Here is a 17,620-nt window from a genome sequence, read left to right as displayed (position 1 = left end):
ATTGGGTGTATCTTCGGATTATGAAGCAAAGATTGAGCAGGTGGGCAACGGGTATGGGCTGGAAGGGCTGTCGGCCAGCCCTAGTGCTTCTGGACAGGCAGCCGACAGGGCTAAAACCCCTACCCAGCAGGTCGGCCAGGTGTAGGGGGCAGTCCCACACCCATGCGCAGAGTGCCCAGCAGCCTGGCACTGTCCCAGCAGGCATGCGCAGAGTGGCCAGCAGCTTGCATAATGTGAAAGCATTTTATTTCTAAAAACCTACTCGTGAGGCTTTTATAAAGCTGGCCGACTGGATGATAAGAGGAGTATAAATACTCCAGCCAAGAAACAATGAAGGCATCTCATAATTCACCAAGTGCCTAAGCAAACAAGGGCCAGGACAGCCAAGAAGTTGCTAACGCAAAGGGGTGAAGGACTGAAGGTCAAGGGCAGGATTTTCCAGCCAAGAAAAGGTCAAGTTTCTGTATTTGTTTTCAGATTTACATCATTCTAATAAAGCAAATACACCATCCGTGGTGGGGGCCCTACAGAGGGTAATTGGGACCCAATACTGTGTCCTCTCCATCTCCCCCTTCTCTCTCTATTTTTCTGCACATCTCCTTTCAGTTTGTGCGTTAATTCCGTCGCGAAAAGAGTGCTGATTTCTGAGTTTTGAAGTACCGATCCTTCTCCGAAGCTTCCGCATATTACACAAGCCTTGCTCCACACTACCCAAAGCACCTGTGCTCCAATCTCTGATCCTATCTGGTTCATAGTTTTTATCTGGCTGCCTCTTCTGGATCAGCGCTTGAAGATTGTCCATGGCATTGATCATGCACATGACATCCCCCTCTGCTAAACTTGATGACGGGCCTCCAACCTGTTCTTGGATGACTGTCATCATCCCATACTTTTTCCCGAAGCCCCTCTGTCATCCAGTCCCCAATCTGTTCTTGCCCTGACTCTGAACACCGTCTTGGTCTTCATTCCTGAGAAATGAGTCTGGCACTCTCACTCCACCCCTTGGAGGATACTCCTCCCTTGGGACCGTTGTCCGAGAACCTATCTGGCTCATAGGACTGCCATCCCCTCTGGCTTTGTGGAACACCACCAACAAACCTCGAGCTCTTCCCTGATCTTGTGTTCCTTGCCTCGGGCTTCGTATCCGTGCACTTTCCTGTACCTTGGACCTGTACACCATCATATGGGATTGAAACAGCGTTTAGCCTTGTTGAGCCTCATGCTCTGATACCAATGTAACACGCGGAAGCTCTTGGAGTCTTCTTTTAGTCCTAAACACTCTTGGAAACCATCTGATGCAAAACGCAAATATAGAGAGAGAGTAGAGAGAGAGAGATGTGCTGGAAAATTCAGTATATTTCATATAGTACAAAAAGGGTACTTTGCTACAGCCCTAGGCTGCCCTCATAAAAAGGTGATAACACCCAAAATTCTGTCCCCCTATGGGACTCCTAATGACTGTCATGTGCACAGTGTGTATCTATACGAGGTTTGGGGAAGCTTGGAGCTAGGCAGGCTGATTGACGAGCTGAGTTAGGGATAGACTAAAGGGCGGGCACCCAAGTATGGACGGGCGGGCACCCAAGTGTGGACGCCCGATGACCGGCCAAGAGCCTATAAAAGGGTGGCTATTGGGATATAGAGAGTCTCGCGAGTTTGTGAGAGCTCTATGGTCTTGAAGCCTGGATCTAGTGCAGACGTGCACCTGCTTTACACAGCCGAGGCCGACAGCAATCTCGAGGCCCGCGAGAGTAGCTTCGTGGTGGTATGGGACGTCGCGAGGAGGAGATTGGTCGGTATGTCAACCTAGTTAGCTCAGCTCGTGGCTCGATGGGGACAGCCAAGACTGTGGGCTTGCCCACGGCTGTCATGGTTGGGAGGTGAGTCAGGCTTGCACCCCCTTGTTGTTTATTCGTTTGTTTGCAGGATTCAAGTCTCGTACCAAGAACGATCACGAGGAGACTCTTGGGGATTTGACAGTGGTATCTGTTGGGTTTTATGCTGTGTATGCACCCAGAAGAGTGCTAGTGATCATCAGTAGATTACTGGGGCACTTTTTACTTCAGTTAGTGGAGGTTTTTTCCCCCAGTTTAGTTCAGTTTCACTTATATGCAGTTTATAAGTGTTTTGGTCCACCCGGCACATTTTATGGCCGCACATGTGAACACTTATCTTTAGGGTCACTATTATGTGGCTATTGTACTTCACTTTGATTATCAAGCAATAGACTGAAGTCGTGTTCTCTCGCTCTTGGTTTTCCACGCCTGCTTGAAGCTCCTATAAACCCTAACCCTAACACCCATTGCCTTCAATTGGTATCAGAGCATTGAAGCCTTGCCCTGCCCGTACACAACAAAGTTTTTGTTGCTGCTGCCCGTACAGCACTCGTACATCAAAGCCCATACATCTGTGCGCCGTACTACTGATTCCGTACAGTAAGCGCAGCACTCAAGTACTGTACCTGCCCATACAGTAAGCGCCGCCAGCAAATCGTCGCATGTAGCCTGCCGTACCTGTTCGTTGCTGTCAGCACCCCGTACCAGCTCTTGTCAACGCTGGTCGCCTTAGTGTACTCAGTCGACTGCTGCAACAAGCGTCGACTTGCTTCCGTACAGTCAGCGCTGTCCTCAGCTTCTGTTCCTGTCAGCGCACGTGTATCAGCTTCGATAGACTGCGCCTGTCAGCGCTGCTATACCTGCTACGTACGTCCGTGCCTGTAAACGCCAACTGTCACCTGCGCAGAGAACCGTGCAGCATTCAGTGCTGCGTACCTGGCGACTGTACCTGCTGTGATACGACTGCATGCTTCTGTACCTGGTGACTGTATCTTCTGTGATACGACTGTACCTGCTGTGACCTGCAACTTCCACCTGCTTCCGTACAGAACCAGTAAACTGTACCTACTAGTACAGTCAACAGTACTTGTTCATTACTCAGTACAACTATGGTAAGCATTACAAGTTTTGAATATTGGGCATTTTTATTTTCTCTGTGAAAATATACAGGCACAACAGGCAGATTTTCTAGCAAAGAACTATACAGGTTTTTTGCACAGTCTTGCGTGCAGCAAATTTGGGCATTTTTGGGGCATTTTGGCATTGTGTACGCCATTTGCTGCTCTACTCAGTCATTGGTGCATTGAGCTGCACATTCAGAGGATTGAGAGTGCAAGCATATTTGGGTGAACTGTATTCAGTGGAGTACAGTTATTATCAGGGTTTCTGCTCTACTGGGTTTTTTTGGTAAACAGGTACAACATTGTGCGTAAGCATAATGGCAAATCAACAGCAAAGTGATGTATTCACATATTTGTCTAAGGAAGACAAATTGGATGGCACGAACTACTCCTTGTGGAGTTTTATGCTGAAAAATGTGCTTGTGGCAAAAGGTCTTTGGGATTTTGTTAGTGGTGATGAACCACGTCCAAGTCCATTGGCTCCAGGGACTCCTCCCCAAGGGGGTGCTCGTGGACGAGGACAACAGGTACAGGCTCCAGGACAGCCATTGCCTGTTCAAAGAACAAATGCTCAAAAGACATGGGATGCCAGGGATGCACAAGCTTTGTCACTCATTGCATTGTCAGTACAGAGGTCCATTATACCTCATATTCGTTCAGTTGGCTCTTCACAGAATGCATGGGTGACTTTGGAGCAGATGTATGCTGCTCGTAATGAGGCTAGGATCTCATTTTTGAAAAGAGAGCTGGAAAATCAGAAAATGAATGAAGGAGATGATATGTCTAGCCACTTAAACAAGCTGCAGGATTTGAGAGAACAACTCATCAATGTGGATGAGATTATTCCTGAGACACAGCTTGTGTCCACCATCTTGCACTCTTTGCCAAGATCTTACTTGGCTTTTCATACCTCTTTGAACCTCAGCATGAGGAATGCTGTTGAACCCCTCAAGTATCAGGAACTTGTTGCTCTCTTACTACAAGAGGAGCAAATGAGGAAGAATATGAATATGAACACAAATGCTGAACAAGCATTTACTATAGGTCAAAAGGGGAAAGGAAAAACTCAGCCAAAGAGTGCAAATCAAAATTCAGGTGATGGTGGTTCTTCACAGGATACCAAGAAAAGTGATGGACAGCCCAAGAAGAAGGGCAAATGTCATTACTGTAAGAAGCCAGGTCACTACATCACGGAATGTAGGAAGAGGATTGCCAAAGAGAAGGCAAGGGAAGCTGGGATGTCTGTTAATGATGCTTCTAAAGCTCCTCCAGAGACTGCTTCTTTTGTTGAGGACAGGGATTACTGTTTTTATACATGCAGCTATGATGCCTCTTGGTCTTCACAGGCACTCAGTTTGACAGAGCATGCATATCACATCTCGCAGGGATTTGTTTAGTCATGTTGGCCCTGCTCCTGTTGGCAAAACTGTTCAGTGTGCCAACAATGCTTCATATCCAGTTCGTGGCATTGGGGAGATTCAGCTCACAGCCATTGATGGCTCCATTCTCCGCCTTACAGATGCCTTATATGTACCAGGGATAAAGAAGAATTTGTTGTCCATTTCTTCTTTAGCACATTGTGGTATGCAAGTCCACTTTGATGATGATAAATGCATGGTCAGAGACAAAGCTAATGCCTTGACCTTGATGCTTACTGGTACATTATGTCATGGACTTTATCAGTTGGATGCATTTCAGCCAGTGGATCAGTCTGCTTATCATGCATTCACTCTTACTCCAGCTATGGTTGATGCGGAGTTATGGCATGCTCGCATGGGGCATGTAAATTTTGGTAGTCTTATGCTTATGCAGCGACATAATATGTTTACAGATCTACCTCTCATGGAGAAGCCTCCAGATCACATTTGTGAAGGATGTATTTTGGGAAAAATGCATAGGTTTTCCTTCCCACGTGATCAGGCTCTAAGAGCAACTGCAAAGTTGCAACTTATACACAGTGATCTTTGTGGTCCCATGCAGACGAAGTCATTAGGTGGTTGCTTCTATTTTGCAACATTTATTGATGACTTCTCTCGTATATGCTGGGTCTATCCTTTGACACAGAAATCACAAGTATATGATGCATTTTTGGCCTTTGTAGCACTTGCTGAGACAGAGTCAGGATGCAAGGTGAAGACTCTCCGTTCTAACCGAGGGGGGGAATATATGTCACATATGCTGAATTCCTTTCTTGGGAGTAGAGGTATAAAACATCAGTATACTACTCCTTACACTCCACAGCAGAATGGAGTTGCAGAAAGGAAGAATCGGTCACTCATGGAGATGGCCAGATGTATGCTAAAGGCAAAAAGGCTACCATATATCTTTTGGGTGGAAGCAGTAATGTGTGCTTGTCATATTTTGAATCGATGTCCCACAAAGGCATTGGTTTCTATTACTCCTTTTGAGGCTTGGCATGGCCGCAAGCCTTCTGTATCGCATTTTCGTATCTTTGGGTGTCTTGCATATGCACACATACCCAAAGAGTTGAGGAGGAAGCTGGATGATAAAGCCACAAAATGCATTTTTGTTGGGTATAGCCGTGAGAGCAAGGGCTACAGGTTATATGACCCACTATCCAGAAAGATATTCACTAGTCGGGATGTGATTTTTGATGAAAAATCAGAAATATCCATGGCTGGTTATGAGGCAAATCAGGCTGAAAATGATGTGTTTGAAGGTCTACTACCCATGGAGTTTCATTCCACAGTTGGTGATCCAACTCATGAGGGTACAGGACAGCCAGCAAATGATGTAGGTGGTGCAGAAATTCAGCAACCAAATGAGCCAGAAGCTGAACCAAATATGGGGCAGCAGGCACCACAGGTCAGACATATACCTAGATGGTATTTAAGGACATTACAGGACAGCCATTTAGAGGGTCCTCTTGCTGGTCGTACTCGTAGGGAGACAAGGACCAATGAGCATGCACACATCATGGATTTGAATCTGGTTATGGCAGCCAGTTTACAGGATGATGATGAGCTTGATTCATTTGTGGATGCACGAGATAATGTGCATTGGAACAAAGCCATGCAGGATGAGCTTGATTCTATTAAAAGGAATCAAATATGGGATTTGGTTGATCTGCCCAAAGGCAAGAAAGCAATTGGTACTAAATGGGTCTATAAGTTGAAAAGACATGCAGATGGATCCATTGACAGGTACAAAGCCCGTCTAGTTGCAAAGGGCTATGCACAGAAGAAAGGCATTGATTATGAGGAGACATTTGCTCCTACATCCCATATGTCGACACTTAGGTGTCATTGCATTGGCTGCACATCGTGGTTGGGTTGTTCACCAGGTGGACATAAAGACTGCATTTCTACATGGGGACCTCGAGGAGGAAGTTTATGTATTTCAGCCCATGGGTTTTGCAGAACATGGTCATGAGGGGAAAGTTTGCAGGCTGAAAAAGGCCTTGTATGGTTTGAAACAAGCTCCACGAGCTTGGTATGCAAAAATAGATGCTTTTCTACTCGCTCAGGGATTTGTGAACAGTCCATCAGAGGCCACTCTGTATGTAAAGAAAGAAGAGACAGATCTGCTGGTCATCAGTCTTTATGTGGATGATCTCTTGCTCATGGGATCAAATGATGACAAAATTGCAGCTTTTAAAAAGATACTGCAACAAACATTTGACATGTCTGACTTGGGCCTTGTACATTACTATTTGGGCATACAGTTTGTGCAGGATAACAGAGGCATTGGGTTGTTGCAATCACGCTATGTTGCTAAACTTCTGGAGAAGTTTAAATTTCAGGATTGCAAGCCTATTAGTACTCCTATGGAGCCTGGGATGAAACTGTCTCTACAAGATGACAGTGTTTCCTTTGATGCCACTACATATGCTCAGGCTGTTGGGTGCCAAATTTACTTGTGTAATACAAGGCCAGATATTCAGTATGCAGTCTCTCAGTTGAGCAGATTCATGCACAGCCCACGGTTGTCACATTGGCAAGCTGTGAAGCGTGTATTCCGTTATTTGCAGGGTACCTTGTCTCTTGGATTGCTTTATCCTGAGGGGGGTGACATGCAGTTATACGCTTACAGTGATTCAGATTGGGCTGGTGATTTTGATACCAGACATTCCACTAGTGGAAATTGTTTCTTTCTTGGCTCTTCATGCATTTCTTGGCTAAGCAAGAAACAGACCACAGTGGCCACTTCGTCTTGTGAGGCAGAGTACAGAGCAGCCTACACTACTACTGCGCGTCGTCTCATGACTGATATGGATATTTCAGTGGAGGAGCCTACACCTATCTATACTGATAGTCAGAGTGCCATTGTTGTGGCCAGGAATCCTGTGTTTCATGCTCGCACGAAACACATTGAGATTCACTATCATTTTATTCGGGAGAGACTCCAGGCAGGAGATATCAGTCTGATCTACTGTCCTACAGATCAGAATGTGGCAGACATCTTCACCAAGGCATTACCACGTCCGAAATTTGAAGCATTCCGCAATGCTTTGAATTTGTTTCCTTTTGGTGGATGATGTACAGTGATCACATATCACTCCAGGGGGGTTTGTTGGGTTTTATGCTGTGTATGCACCCAGAGGAGTGCTAGTGAACATCAGTAGATTACTGGGGCACTTTTTACTTCAGTTAGTGGAGGTTTTTTCCCCCAGTTTAGTTCAGTTTCACTTATATGCAGTTTATAAGTGTTTTGGTCTACCCGGCACATTTTATGGCCGGACATGTGAACACTTATCTTTAGGGTCACTATTATGTGGCTATTGTACTTCACTTTGATTATCAAGCAATAGACTGAAGTCGTGTTCTCTCTCTTGGTTTTCCACGCCTGCTTGAAGCTCCTGTAAACCCTAACCCTAACACCCATTGCCTTCAGTATCAGAGCATACCTCATGAACGAGCAAGTCGGTAGGTAGAGAAGATGAGGTCGAAGAAAGGTATGTGTTCAAAAAAGCTTGCTGTTTTTCTGTGCATACTGTTGTTTTCAGAATATAGTGTGTTTTTTTTTCATCAAAGAAACCCATGTTGATGGAGATGGTGGTCTAAGTAGGGTTGTTTGCTTTGCAAAGAAGAGGAGAGATTCGTTTGTGCAGTCGCATGAACTGCAAAGAGAGAAAACAGAAAAAAAAAATAGGTTTACTTTTCGTTTAACGAGAGAGAGAGAGGGGGAGAGAGAGAGAGGGAGAGAAAGAGGCGGTTGTGGCCTGCTGGTCGAACTGGGCAAGGCTGGCAGCCGGCCAAGTGTACGAAGGCGGCCCTGCTGGAGGGCGCCCAAGGCTGTGTAGGCAGGCGTCTAGGCTTGCGTAGCCAGGCGGCCTAGGCCGCGTAGCCAGGCGGCCAGGCCCGCGTAGCCAGGCGGCCAGGCCCGCGTAGCCAGGCGGCCAGGCCCGCGTAGCCAGGCGGCCAGGCCCGCGTAGCCAGGCGGCCAGGCCCGCGAAGCCAGGCGGCCAGGCCCGCGAAGCCAGGCGCCAGGCGCCTGGGCCTACGCAGCCAGGCGACCAGCCTGGTGGGCGCCTGGGCCAGACCTGTGCAGGCGCCCGAGTCTACGCGTAGGCCAGCGCAGGGCGCCCTGTTCGCATGAGCCAAGGTGGCGCCGGCAGGAAGGCTGGCGAAAGCACCTGGGTGATGATGTCAGCAACGCAACAGCCAGCGGAGCGGCTAATCCAGGAGGGAATTGAAAAAAAAAACAAGGAAAGCATTCGCCGTTTTGGGCTGCTTTCGTTTTTTTTTAGATTAAATTTTTTTAAGTTTAAACCCCCCCCCCCTCCAAGGTTAAAGGTGTTTTATTTTTTTTTAGAAAATTGAATATATATATATATATATATATATATATAACACATAAGCAAAAGCTAAAGATAGCTTTTGGGGATTTTTAGCTTTTGGGGAAACCTTTATAAACTCCTTAAGTGGGCTTCTTGCCACACATCTCTCAAGTTTTCAAGCTCTCAAGCTCTCAAGTTCACTGGCACTTTTATTGTGCAAAGATCAAATTTTCTCTCCCCTTACCCTCTTCACGATGTCGACCCAAGAATCAGAGTTGGAGCCCCTTGTTGAACGCGAAGGCTTGCTGCCCCTTTGACTTTTGCCTTGTGGTAACTTTTTGGATTTTATCCAATCTCTTTTACAAGAGTGTGTGCATATGCCTTTATGCTGTTGTACTTAGATAAGGCTTGTTCTCGGACATTATTGGGCTAATGGAGGGCACTTGTGTATAGAAACTTTAAGAGCACATCTTTTGAGAGCAACCCTAGCTCTTGATGCCTATATAAGAACACCCAACCAAGGGCATAAATCATCTTGCGACCTGTGAGCTCAAGGGTCAGCCCAAGCATGAAGAAGCAACTCACCCTTGAATAGCTTGCATAAGGGGAGCATAGAGATCAACCATGTCTTCAACATCAGAAGGAGAGCATAGAAGGCTGTCCAGCCACCTTGAAACCCTAAAATGCAGGTCAGCACATAGGCAGAAAAGACAGCGTGTAGGCCTGGTGGAGAGCTGCAGCGACAGGATACACAGAGAGAAAACGCAGCCCTAAAGTTGCCCCGAAACAGACGTTCCATTCAGCCCAAAACAGTCCCCAAGGTGTCTCTATTCACTGTTTAGTAGATAGCCAGTAAGTCAATCTTGAACTTCATTTACATCTTGCAATACATAAGAAACTACACCAGGCAACAAGTGGGGACCCTTAAGAGGGTGGTTGGGACCCAATCGAGTGTGATGTGTGCTATCTCTATCTCTCTTCCTCTCCTTTATCATTTCTGCAAATTTCAACAAGCACTTTAAGCAATATCTTCTCTATTCCATTGAAAGAATACTTCCGCATATGTCACACATCACATCTCTCTATTGTGTATTGAGCATGAAGAAGCAGCAGTTTGTTGTGCATGTCACTCTTGCCAATCTAGTCATTTGTATTATGTTCCATTCTAATCTGTCGATTCATGTGTGCGCTATGCTGTGAGCACTGTGAGGACTCCAGACATACTGTCCAGAGGAGAACCACCACTTTAGTGTTAAGCAACCAACCCTACTAGTCACCTGCATATTTCACTATGGGCATCACAATTTTTTCACTTCTCACATCTCACGGCATATACACATGCACCTGCAACTAACCTTGTCAAAACCAACCCTCCAGGTACGTCTCTGGATGGGGGGGACCATGGCAGGCGCAAGCCTAGACCATGGTATTACCCATGGCCTAGAGAACCCTCGACCTTGCAGGAGGTCTCTGATTAGACGCTAATCGCAATCAATCAATCATAAACACGCTTCCGCAAGCACCCATGTCACATTGGTATCAGAGCATCAGGTTTTGACGGAAGAAAGGCTGCAATTTTTTTCCTCTCATAAGAGCATGGAAATCCATTGCAAAAAAAACCCCATTGCCATCAGGGTTTTCGCTCATGTTTGCACTCTTTTCATCGAGGGCTGCTTTTTGCAAATTATGTACCAAATAGATCTTGTGTGTGCAAGGGGCACTCAGCCAAAGGGCAAGAACGAGGGCAAAACATGCCAAGTAGAGGGCGGACAAAGCGAGCAAGCAAGGCCGCCTGTTGGTGCTTCAAACACAGCCAGACGAGGGTGGAAGAAGGTGCATCAAGGGGGTCCAATGGTGGGCACTCAAAGGCCATATTTGGGAGAGCATTAGGGTGGCCAGATGCAGCGAAAACGCAGCCTGAATTAAAAAGTGAAGTATTAAGATGCTATAGATGAAAGAATTGTGCATAAAGGCAGCCGCAAACAAGCTACATTGAAAAGCCTACAGGCTGCATGTAAGAGCCGTACAGAAGTTCCAAACCTCAGACTGACATAAGAAAGCATTCCAGAAGAAGACAACTTCAAATTGTCCTAGTGACAGATTAAGACCATCAGACTAACATTAAATAGCACGCCAGAAGAAGGTAAATTGAAAATCTCCCTAAACCGTTGGACTGATATTTGTTACGTTCCAGAAGAAGACGAGTTGGCAACTGTACACGATACAAAAATCTTTGTCCCAACAAAATATGTCACCACTACCAAATACTGGACCAAGATAGTACGCATAAAGCCCTGTTTTCAAGGATTATATATCTTCCGTGACTGACAACCAAGAGGCCATGCACATAGCACAATAAGACAAGCCAAAGCAGAAGTTGCATACGTCCAAACTACTCTCCATTCAACTGACAAAGATATATGCACAGCAGGCTAACCATGAAACATAGGTGCGACAGCCACGCAAGGCAAGCAGCATATACACTCAGCCAGGCCCCATATCGAGAAACCACAACCTAGTTAGCAGGATGGCTAAGTGGTGTGCTGCCAAATGCAAATAATGAACAGAAAAAGCGCACAATTGCCTTAAGTCTGACCCTATATTAAAACAACGCTTTTTTTAAATGGTCTACTTGTGTGTGAGTGAAAACTTACTGAGGAAGGTTGTAAGAAACTGGAATAAGCCCACTTGGGGGATATCCTGCTACAGGACCAATGACAGGAACCATGGGAACCGCAAAAATGCCACCACTTCGAAGCCGTTGCTCTTCTAATTGTCCCTGCAAAAACCCTGGAAATGGTGATGGACACAAAATTGGAACCATTGGTGGAAACCCCCCCGCTTGATCAAGTTTCCCTCCAGCCCATGGAGCAAACTCTGGACTCCACCTCATCCCGAGTGAATCAAACATCCAAGGATAACATGTGTTTTCAAATGGAGGTACCTGCACATAAAGGACTTCAAAATTATGAGTAACGTATGTAATACACCTTAATATTGCTTAAAAACCAAACATCCTGCAAAGCCGTAAAGTCGCATTTCAACGGCATGTTTAACTATGTTCAATTTCTCTTGTTTGCACTGTTTGGATGGCACTTGTTCACTATAACTCAGGTCAGTTGCAATTTTAAGGGCTTAGTCCACATCAAGTCTATCGGGCCTCAACTAGCCAACGTGGGAAGATGAAGAGTGGGGCTGCATTTATTGCCCTCACTAGCCCATGGCAATAGTGCCTATGTACATGAGCATATGCACACACACAGACTTATCTACTTATGTGAACATTCAACACAAGCATGTGTGCATACGGCACCTGCATGGCCGCCAGAATTAAAAAGGGTGTCTTTTAAATCAAAGAAACAGGTAATATGAATGAATGCTTCTTACTCTCGGATCAGTTCTTGCATTGGTGGAGCCGGGTGCGTGAGACTCGGCATTTGCACTTGCCGATGGCTGGGAGTGAGAAGGGCTAGCTTGGTTCTCACCTTGCGGCAAGGCTTTCTCCCCACTCGCCTCCTGCTGTTGCTCTTCTTCTTTGGCCTGCTTTGCCTGCTCTTCACTTTTCGCGTTTTCCGGCAAATTTGCCATCTGTGTCGGGAAGTTCAGAGCAGCAAAAATGTGCAACAAAAAGCGTAACTCTGCAAAAACCCTAACCCTAATCCTGCGCAAGAAACATCAGGAAATCATCAAACAAACGCAGTAAAAAAAGGCACAGATCTCATCAGTCGTCAGAAATGCACCCCCGGCAAAAAAAAAGCAGAGAAAAGCGACCGCATCACAGAAATTACCGATGCAGCTGAGACACTGCAAGGTTTGGATGGTAAAGGCACTCGCGTTGATGATAAAAACCTCTCGATCCTGTGCCGTCCCTGATCGTCTGTAATGAATGTGCCTTAACGGCAGACTAGTCTCTATATCTGTTCTCTATATATCTCAAGGCACAACGAGAGAGAGAGAAAAAACAAATCTAAGATTTTTAAAAATAAGAAGAAAAAATCCCTTCGATATTCTGATTGACTCTATTCCGATTGACTTATCTTCGCAGCATTTCGTTTTATAATATCTTTTACATATTCGTTTTATAATATCTTTTACATACATAAATTCTTTTTATACACACACATATATACATAAATACCTTTATATATATGCCTTTATATATATGTATATATATATATGATTTATTATAATTTAAACACATTATTCACTTTCTATAATAAATATATATTTTTATTATATATTAAATATATATTCATATACATATTTATTATATAATACATATATATTTATATATACTTATTATAAATCTACTATATATATATATATATATATATTAGATACTTAGAATATATATATTATTTATTTTAAAATAATTAAATATTTATTTTATAGTAAATAATTATTTATTATATAAAAATATGTATATAATATGTAAATAAATAGATGTTATATACATTGATATAAAGAGTTTTTTTATTTACATACTACATATAAATATATATTTATTATGTATTATATAAATATATATGTATTTATTATATAAATATATATATTTATTAGTATATATTTATTATATAAATATTTATTTATTTACGTAATAAACATATAAATTTATTCTATGTTAAATATATATATTTATTCTATAATAAATATGCATATTATATATATATATATATACTTATTATAAATCTACTAATAATAAATAAATAACTATGTGTATATGTATATTTATGTGTGTGTGTGTGTGTGTGTGTGTAAACACATAAATTTCACAGAAGTAGTGTTTTTTTTTAATGTTTGACATGAAAGTGTGTCTTTTGTCTCCATAAATTTGAAATATATAGTAGGGTGAAGTGATGTACTAGTAGTAGGTAAAGGGTAGAACTAGAAAGATGTGCTCGTAAGATAGTAGTAGAAGGAGAGAGAGAGAGAGAGAGAGAGAGAGAGAACAAGAAGAAGATAAACAAGAAGAAGAAGAAGAAGATGCTTTTAGCATGATAAGCCTAGCAGTTCTTGAAGGAGCCTAACACAACAGGAATTGAACTCAAGTCCTCGTGGTAAAAGTGATTCACCTACTACCACTAGGCTAAAGTCATGGTTTGTGATAGAAAATTGTTTTTCCAAGTTCCCAAGCTCACACATACACCCTAGGAAGAAGAGGCCTTTAACGTGAAACGAAGGTGTCCATGGTGGAGAGAGAGAGAGAGAGAGACAGAGAGAGAGAGAGAGGAAGAAGAAGAAGAAGAAGAGGAGGAGGATTTTAACATGGCATGCACGACCCTATTACTTCTTGTGACACATGGGAGTTGAAAGTAAGCTTGTACAAAAAGCGATTCACCTACTACCACCTAGGCTAAAGTCTCGTGTGGGTGTTGTAAATAGGAAATTGTTTTTTCAAGTTCCCAAGCTCACACGAGGCGTGCACACACACACACACGCCCCTTAACACACCCTAGTAAGAAGAGGTTTTAACCATGGCATGCACAACCCTAGCACTTCATGAAGGAGCATGACATTGTGTGTGTGTGTTATAGGGGATGGGCATGGAACAAGCTTTTTGGAGCGAACTTTTTTTGACCACTAATATCTCTATGTACCCTTCATTACCCTTGTCTTCTTTCCCACCCCACCTTACCTCCTTCATTCCTCTCTCTCTCTCTATGTGATTTCCCCCTCACTCTTTCTCTCTCCTATTCTTCTCTCCCTCTCTCTCTATGCTTACCTCACTCTTTCTCTCTCCTATTCTTCTCTCCCTCTCTCTCATTGTCCTATATCCCACTCTCTCTCCCCCCCCTCCTATTTATCTTTGTGTCCCCCTCTAGCCTCTCTCTCTGTCTCCATCTACCTCTCTCATTGTCCTCTCTCTCTCTCTCTCTCTCTCTCTCTCTCTCTCTCTCTCTCTCTCATTTCATCTCTTCAATATCCAAACACAAAAATACTTCCATATGTCCATTACAAAGAGGGTAATAGCAACCATTAAGAGAGAGAAGAAGAGAGCTAAAAGCTCCTCTCTTCATTTCATCTCTTCAATATTCATCCATGTAAACACAAAAAAGACTTCCATATGTCCATTAAAAAGAGGGTAATAGTAACCATTGAGAGAGAGAAGAAGAGAGGTCAATGAGAGAGAGAGAGAGAGAGATTTGCAAAATATTAAGGGATTCTATATAATAATAATAATGATGATGATTTTTGTTATTTTTCCCTTCCCCACCTCCCAAGTGGCGAGCTCGCCCACTTGAGGCGAGGGAAGGGAGAAAAAAATTAAAAAATTTACTTTTTTTAATTAAAAATAATTTTCCTCCCCCACCCCAAGTGGAGAGTTCGCCACTTGGGGGGTGGGGAAAATGAAAAAAAACATTTGGGGGTGGGGGAAAGAGGATTTTTTTGTTGAGATTTGTGTGATCTAGCATCCATTAGCATTAGTCCTTGGTGGATAAATATTGTGTGCACCTTAGGGATAGACATCCTAAGGTCATTTGGTCTCTAATTACCATCGTTTACATGTGTAGGCATGGTAGGTGGTTCCCTTGATGTAGGAGTCACTTTATGGTGAGACTAGTGATATAATTAGGGGATGGTGGAGCCAATCTAGGGAGCTCACATTTTTTCCTCTTGGTTCTCTATATAAACAAGGTACTACACTCTATGGTTGTGTAGAGAGGAGCCTTTGTAAGTTCTTTGTGTAAGCTACCATATGTTGGTAATATACTCGGTGGATCCTTTATGGGCATAAGCTTATCTCCTCATTGCATTAAGGTAATCTTTGTGGTATTCATGTTTATCATTCAATTCATGGTCTTCATTTGTTAACCCATCACATGCTAAGTGCATCTACATTGCTCATGTGCATCACTACAACATGTGTTGCCTCATTAGTGTGCATGCTTGAATAGCAATGAGTAAAGCATTCCTTGAGTAAGCTCCTAGTAGTGTTTATTTCTTTGTGTAAGTTGAATCTCATCATTATCTAGCTTAACAAGGTGGCATTGTTAAGATTGAGAGAGGGGGATTTATCACCTAGGGCAACACCATTGTGGGTGTGATCAAACTCTTGTGTTATTCATATTTGAGAGAAGAGTGCAAGGTTGAGTAGATTATTGGACCCTTTCAAGCATTGGAAAGAGAAGATCTACTTCAACAAACTCCTCATTCAACTCAAATTCATTAATGGAACATCAAGGTATTATGTACTATTTTTGTTCCTAAGTAAAAAAAGTGAAAAATCAATCAATTGCAGCACTCCATTGTGGGTGTATGGGGATTTTCTCCATAGCGTCTCTGAGGCCATTTGTAGCCCCAGCTCAGGGTGATGATGAGGACTCTACATAATCTTTGCCAAATCAGCTCAGAACAAGTCGCCAGGACCTCAGCAAGTGACAGAGGGTCCATAGCTCTATTAAGCAGGGAAGAAGGTATAGTTTGAGGCCTTCAATCCCTCAAAACTAAAGCATAGAAGGTGGGTTTCTTTCAGGTACCAGTAGCCCTATTCGTGGCACCCTCGCTCGGTACCAGAGCAGGCCAAAATTGCAGGCTGTGTGCAATTTTTGGAGCATTTCCTGCAGACTGGTATGCTGCCCCTTCTACACTAACTAAAGGCTAATTGGTGCCTTAATGAGCATCTAATCAAGTGGTATTAGGTGAAAATTGGTGGCAGTCCCTCTGGCACAGCTGACAGAAGTCTTCTTCCGTAGAAAATTGGCACCTTCGATCCATGAGTGTAGGAGATCCAGCTCTCTTCCATTTGCTCACCTTTCCTCCTTATTTATAGGAGGGAAAGATCAAAATTTCAAAATAAAACTTGGTGATTAATGGTTTATAAAACCTAAGGTGTAAAAATGGCATTTATACATAGCCTCTTTGTGAGCATTGTTTCCTTGGCCTTAGTGACACAACCCTAAGTGGACATTGCATGTCTTTGTGACATCATTACCTGGTAACATGACATCATTACCTGGAAACTCATCATGGAATACTAGGAACATAAAAACATGAGAGTAGCATCAGCCCCCAGTAGATGGTATACCACTCTCCAAAATAGGGGAGAAATGAAATGATATATTAACGTCTCTAAGAGGCCATAATGGCCTATGAGACCAAAACTGAGAGTACATTTGAAGTTGGTGTCTCATCAAAGAGAACAACCAAATGAAACTGAAAAAGTACAATAAATTGACTCTTACAGTTCTAAAAACCGTAAGTAAGACTCCTAGACGATACTACGTAGAAAATACTAGAAAATGTATATCAAGTAGATCCATGTATGCTGATCAGTTGAAGTGCTGTCCTCTCCTTAGATTTAATATCTCTGCCATGGGCTGTCTAGAATGGAGAGGTCGTAGAAGCAAGGTAGGCGCCTCTGATTCCAACCAATAATGGCTCTGATCTGGCGATGGTGAGGATGCCATGGAATGAGCACGACATAAGACAACTGCTCTATCAATGGTTACTCCCTCGGAGCGTGGCTGGTGCCCTAATGGCCCAATGGAGGAGGTATCATGAGGTGTGTGGGGGGCTGGGCTGCTGGTGCTAGTGCTAGTGTTGAAAAAATTTGTCAGGATCCTCTATCTAGGTACATCATGGCTCGGTCTCCTCTCTGCCAAGAGGGTCTCTCTGTGTCTCCTGAGCTCAAGTAGGAACAATCCCAGGCATCTCTGATCCTCAAACTCCATGACCCTGCTTAACGGCCCAAAACCCTCTTGGAAGAGGCAGTGATATCTCCCTTGGATCTCATAATAGAATGTACATCGGCAAATGTAGTGCTCCTCTATCTCTACCTCCTGGTAGCATAGCTGACAAATGCGGTCATTCGAGATCTGATGCACATATCACCTTGTCTTGATCCGCAGAGCTGGTGTGATAAGGTCCAGATTTGTCCAATGGCACAACGTATCCCATGTGATAGGTGTACATCCATGTACGCC

General features: G+C 43.6%; 1 protein-coding gene across 2 annotated transcripts in view; it reads right to left on the bottom strand.

Moving 5' to 3' along the window:
* The window catches only part of LOC147623372 (uncharacterized), a 37,639-nt gene extending 24,922 nt beyond the window's left edge, over positions 1 to 12,717 (bottom strand). The window contains exons 1-3 of one of the 2 annotated variants that reach the window (XM_086821521.1): positions 12,485 to 12,717; positions 12,084 to 12,357; positions 11,351 to 11,640 (exon numbers count right to left, since the gene is read on the bottom strand). In XM_086821521.1, the coding sequence (XP_086677647.1) occupies positions 11,351 to 11,640; positions 12,084 to 12,284 (491 nt within the window). In that variant the 5' untranslated portion in view covers positions 12,285 to 12,357; positions 12,485 to 12,717. Of the gene's footprint in view, positions 1 to 11,350; positions 11,641 to 12,083; positions 12,358 to 12,484 lie in introns of those variants that run through there. The other variant, XM_086821522.1, reaches the window with a different exon arrangement.
* Between the last annotated feature and the right edge of the window lie 4,903 nt (positions 12,718 to 17,620).

This window comes from Cibotium barometz, chromosome 27 (genome assembly GCF_041138505.1).
Source record: "Cibotium barometz isolate CiBa-2024 chromosome 27, ASM4113850v1, whole genome shotgun sequence".
NCBI lineage: Eukaryota > Viridiplantae > Streptophyta > Polypodiopsida > Cyatheales > Cibotiaceae > Cibotium > Cibotium barometz.
Note: the sequence above shows the minus strand (reverse complement) of the source record. Positions and strands in the feature narration are given on the sequence as shown.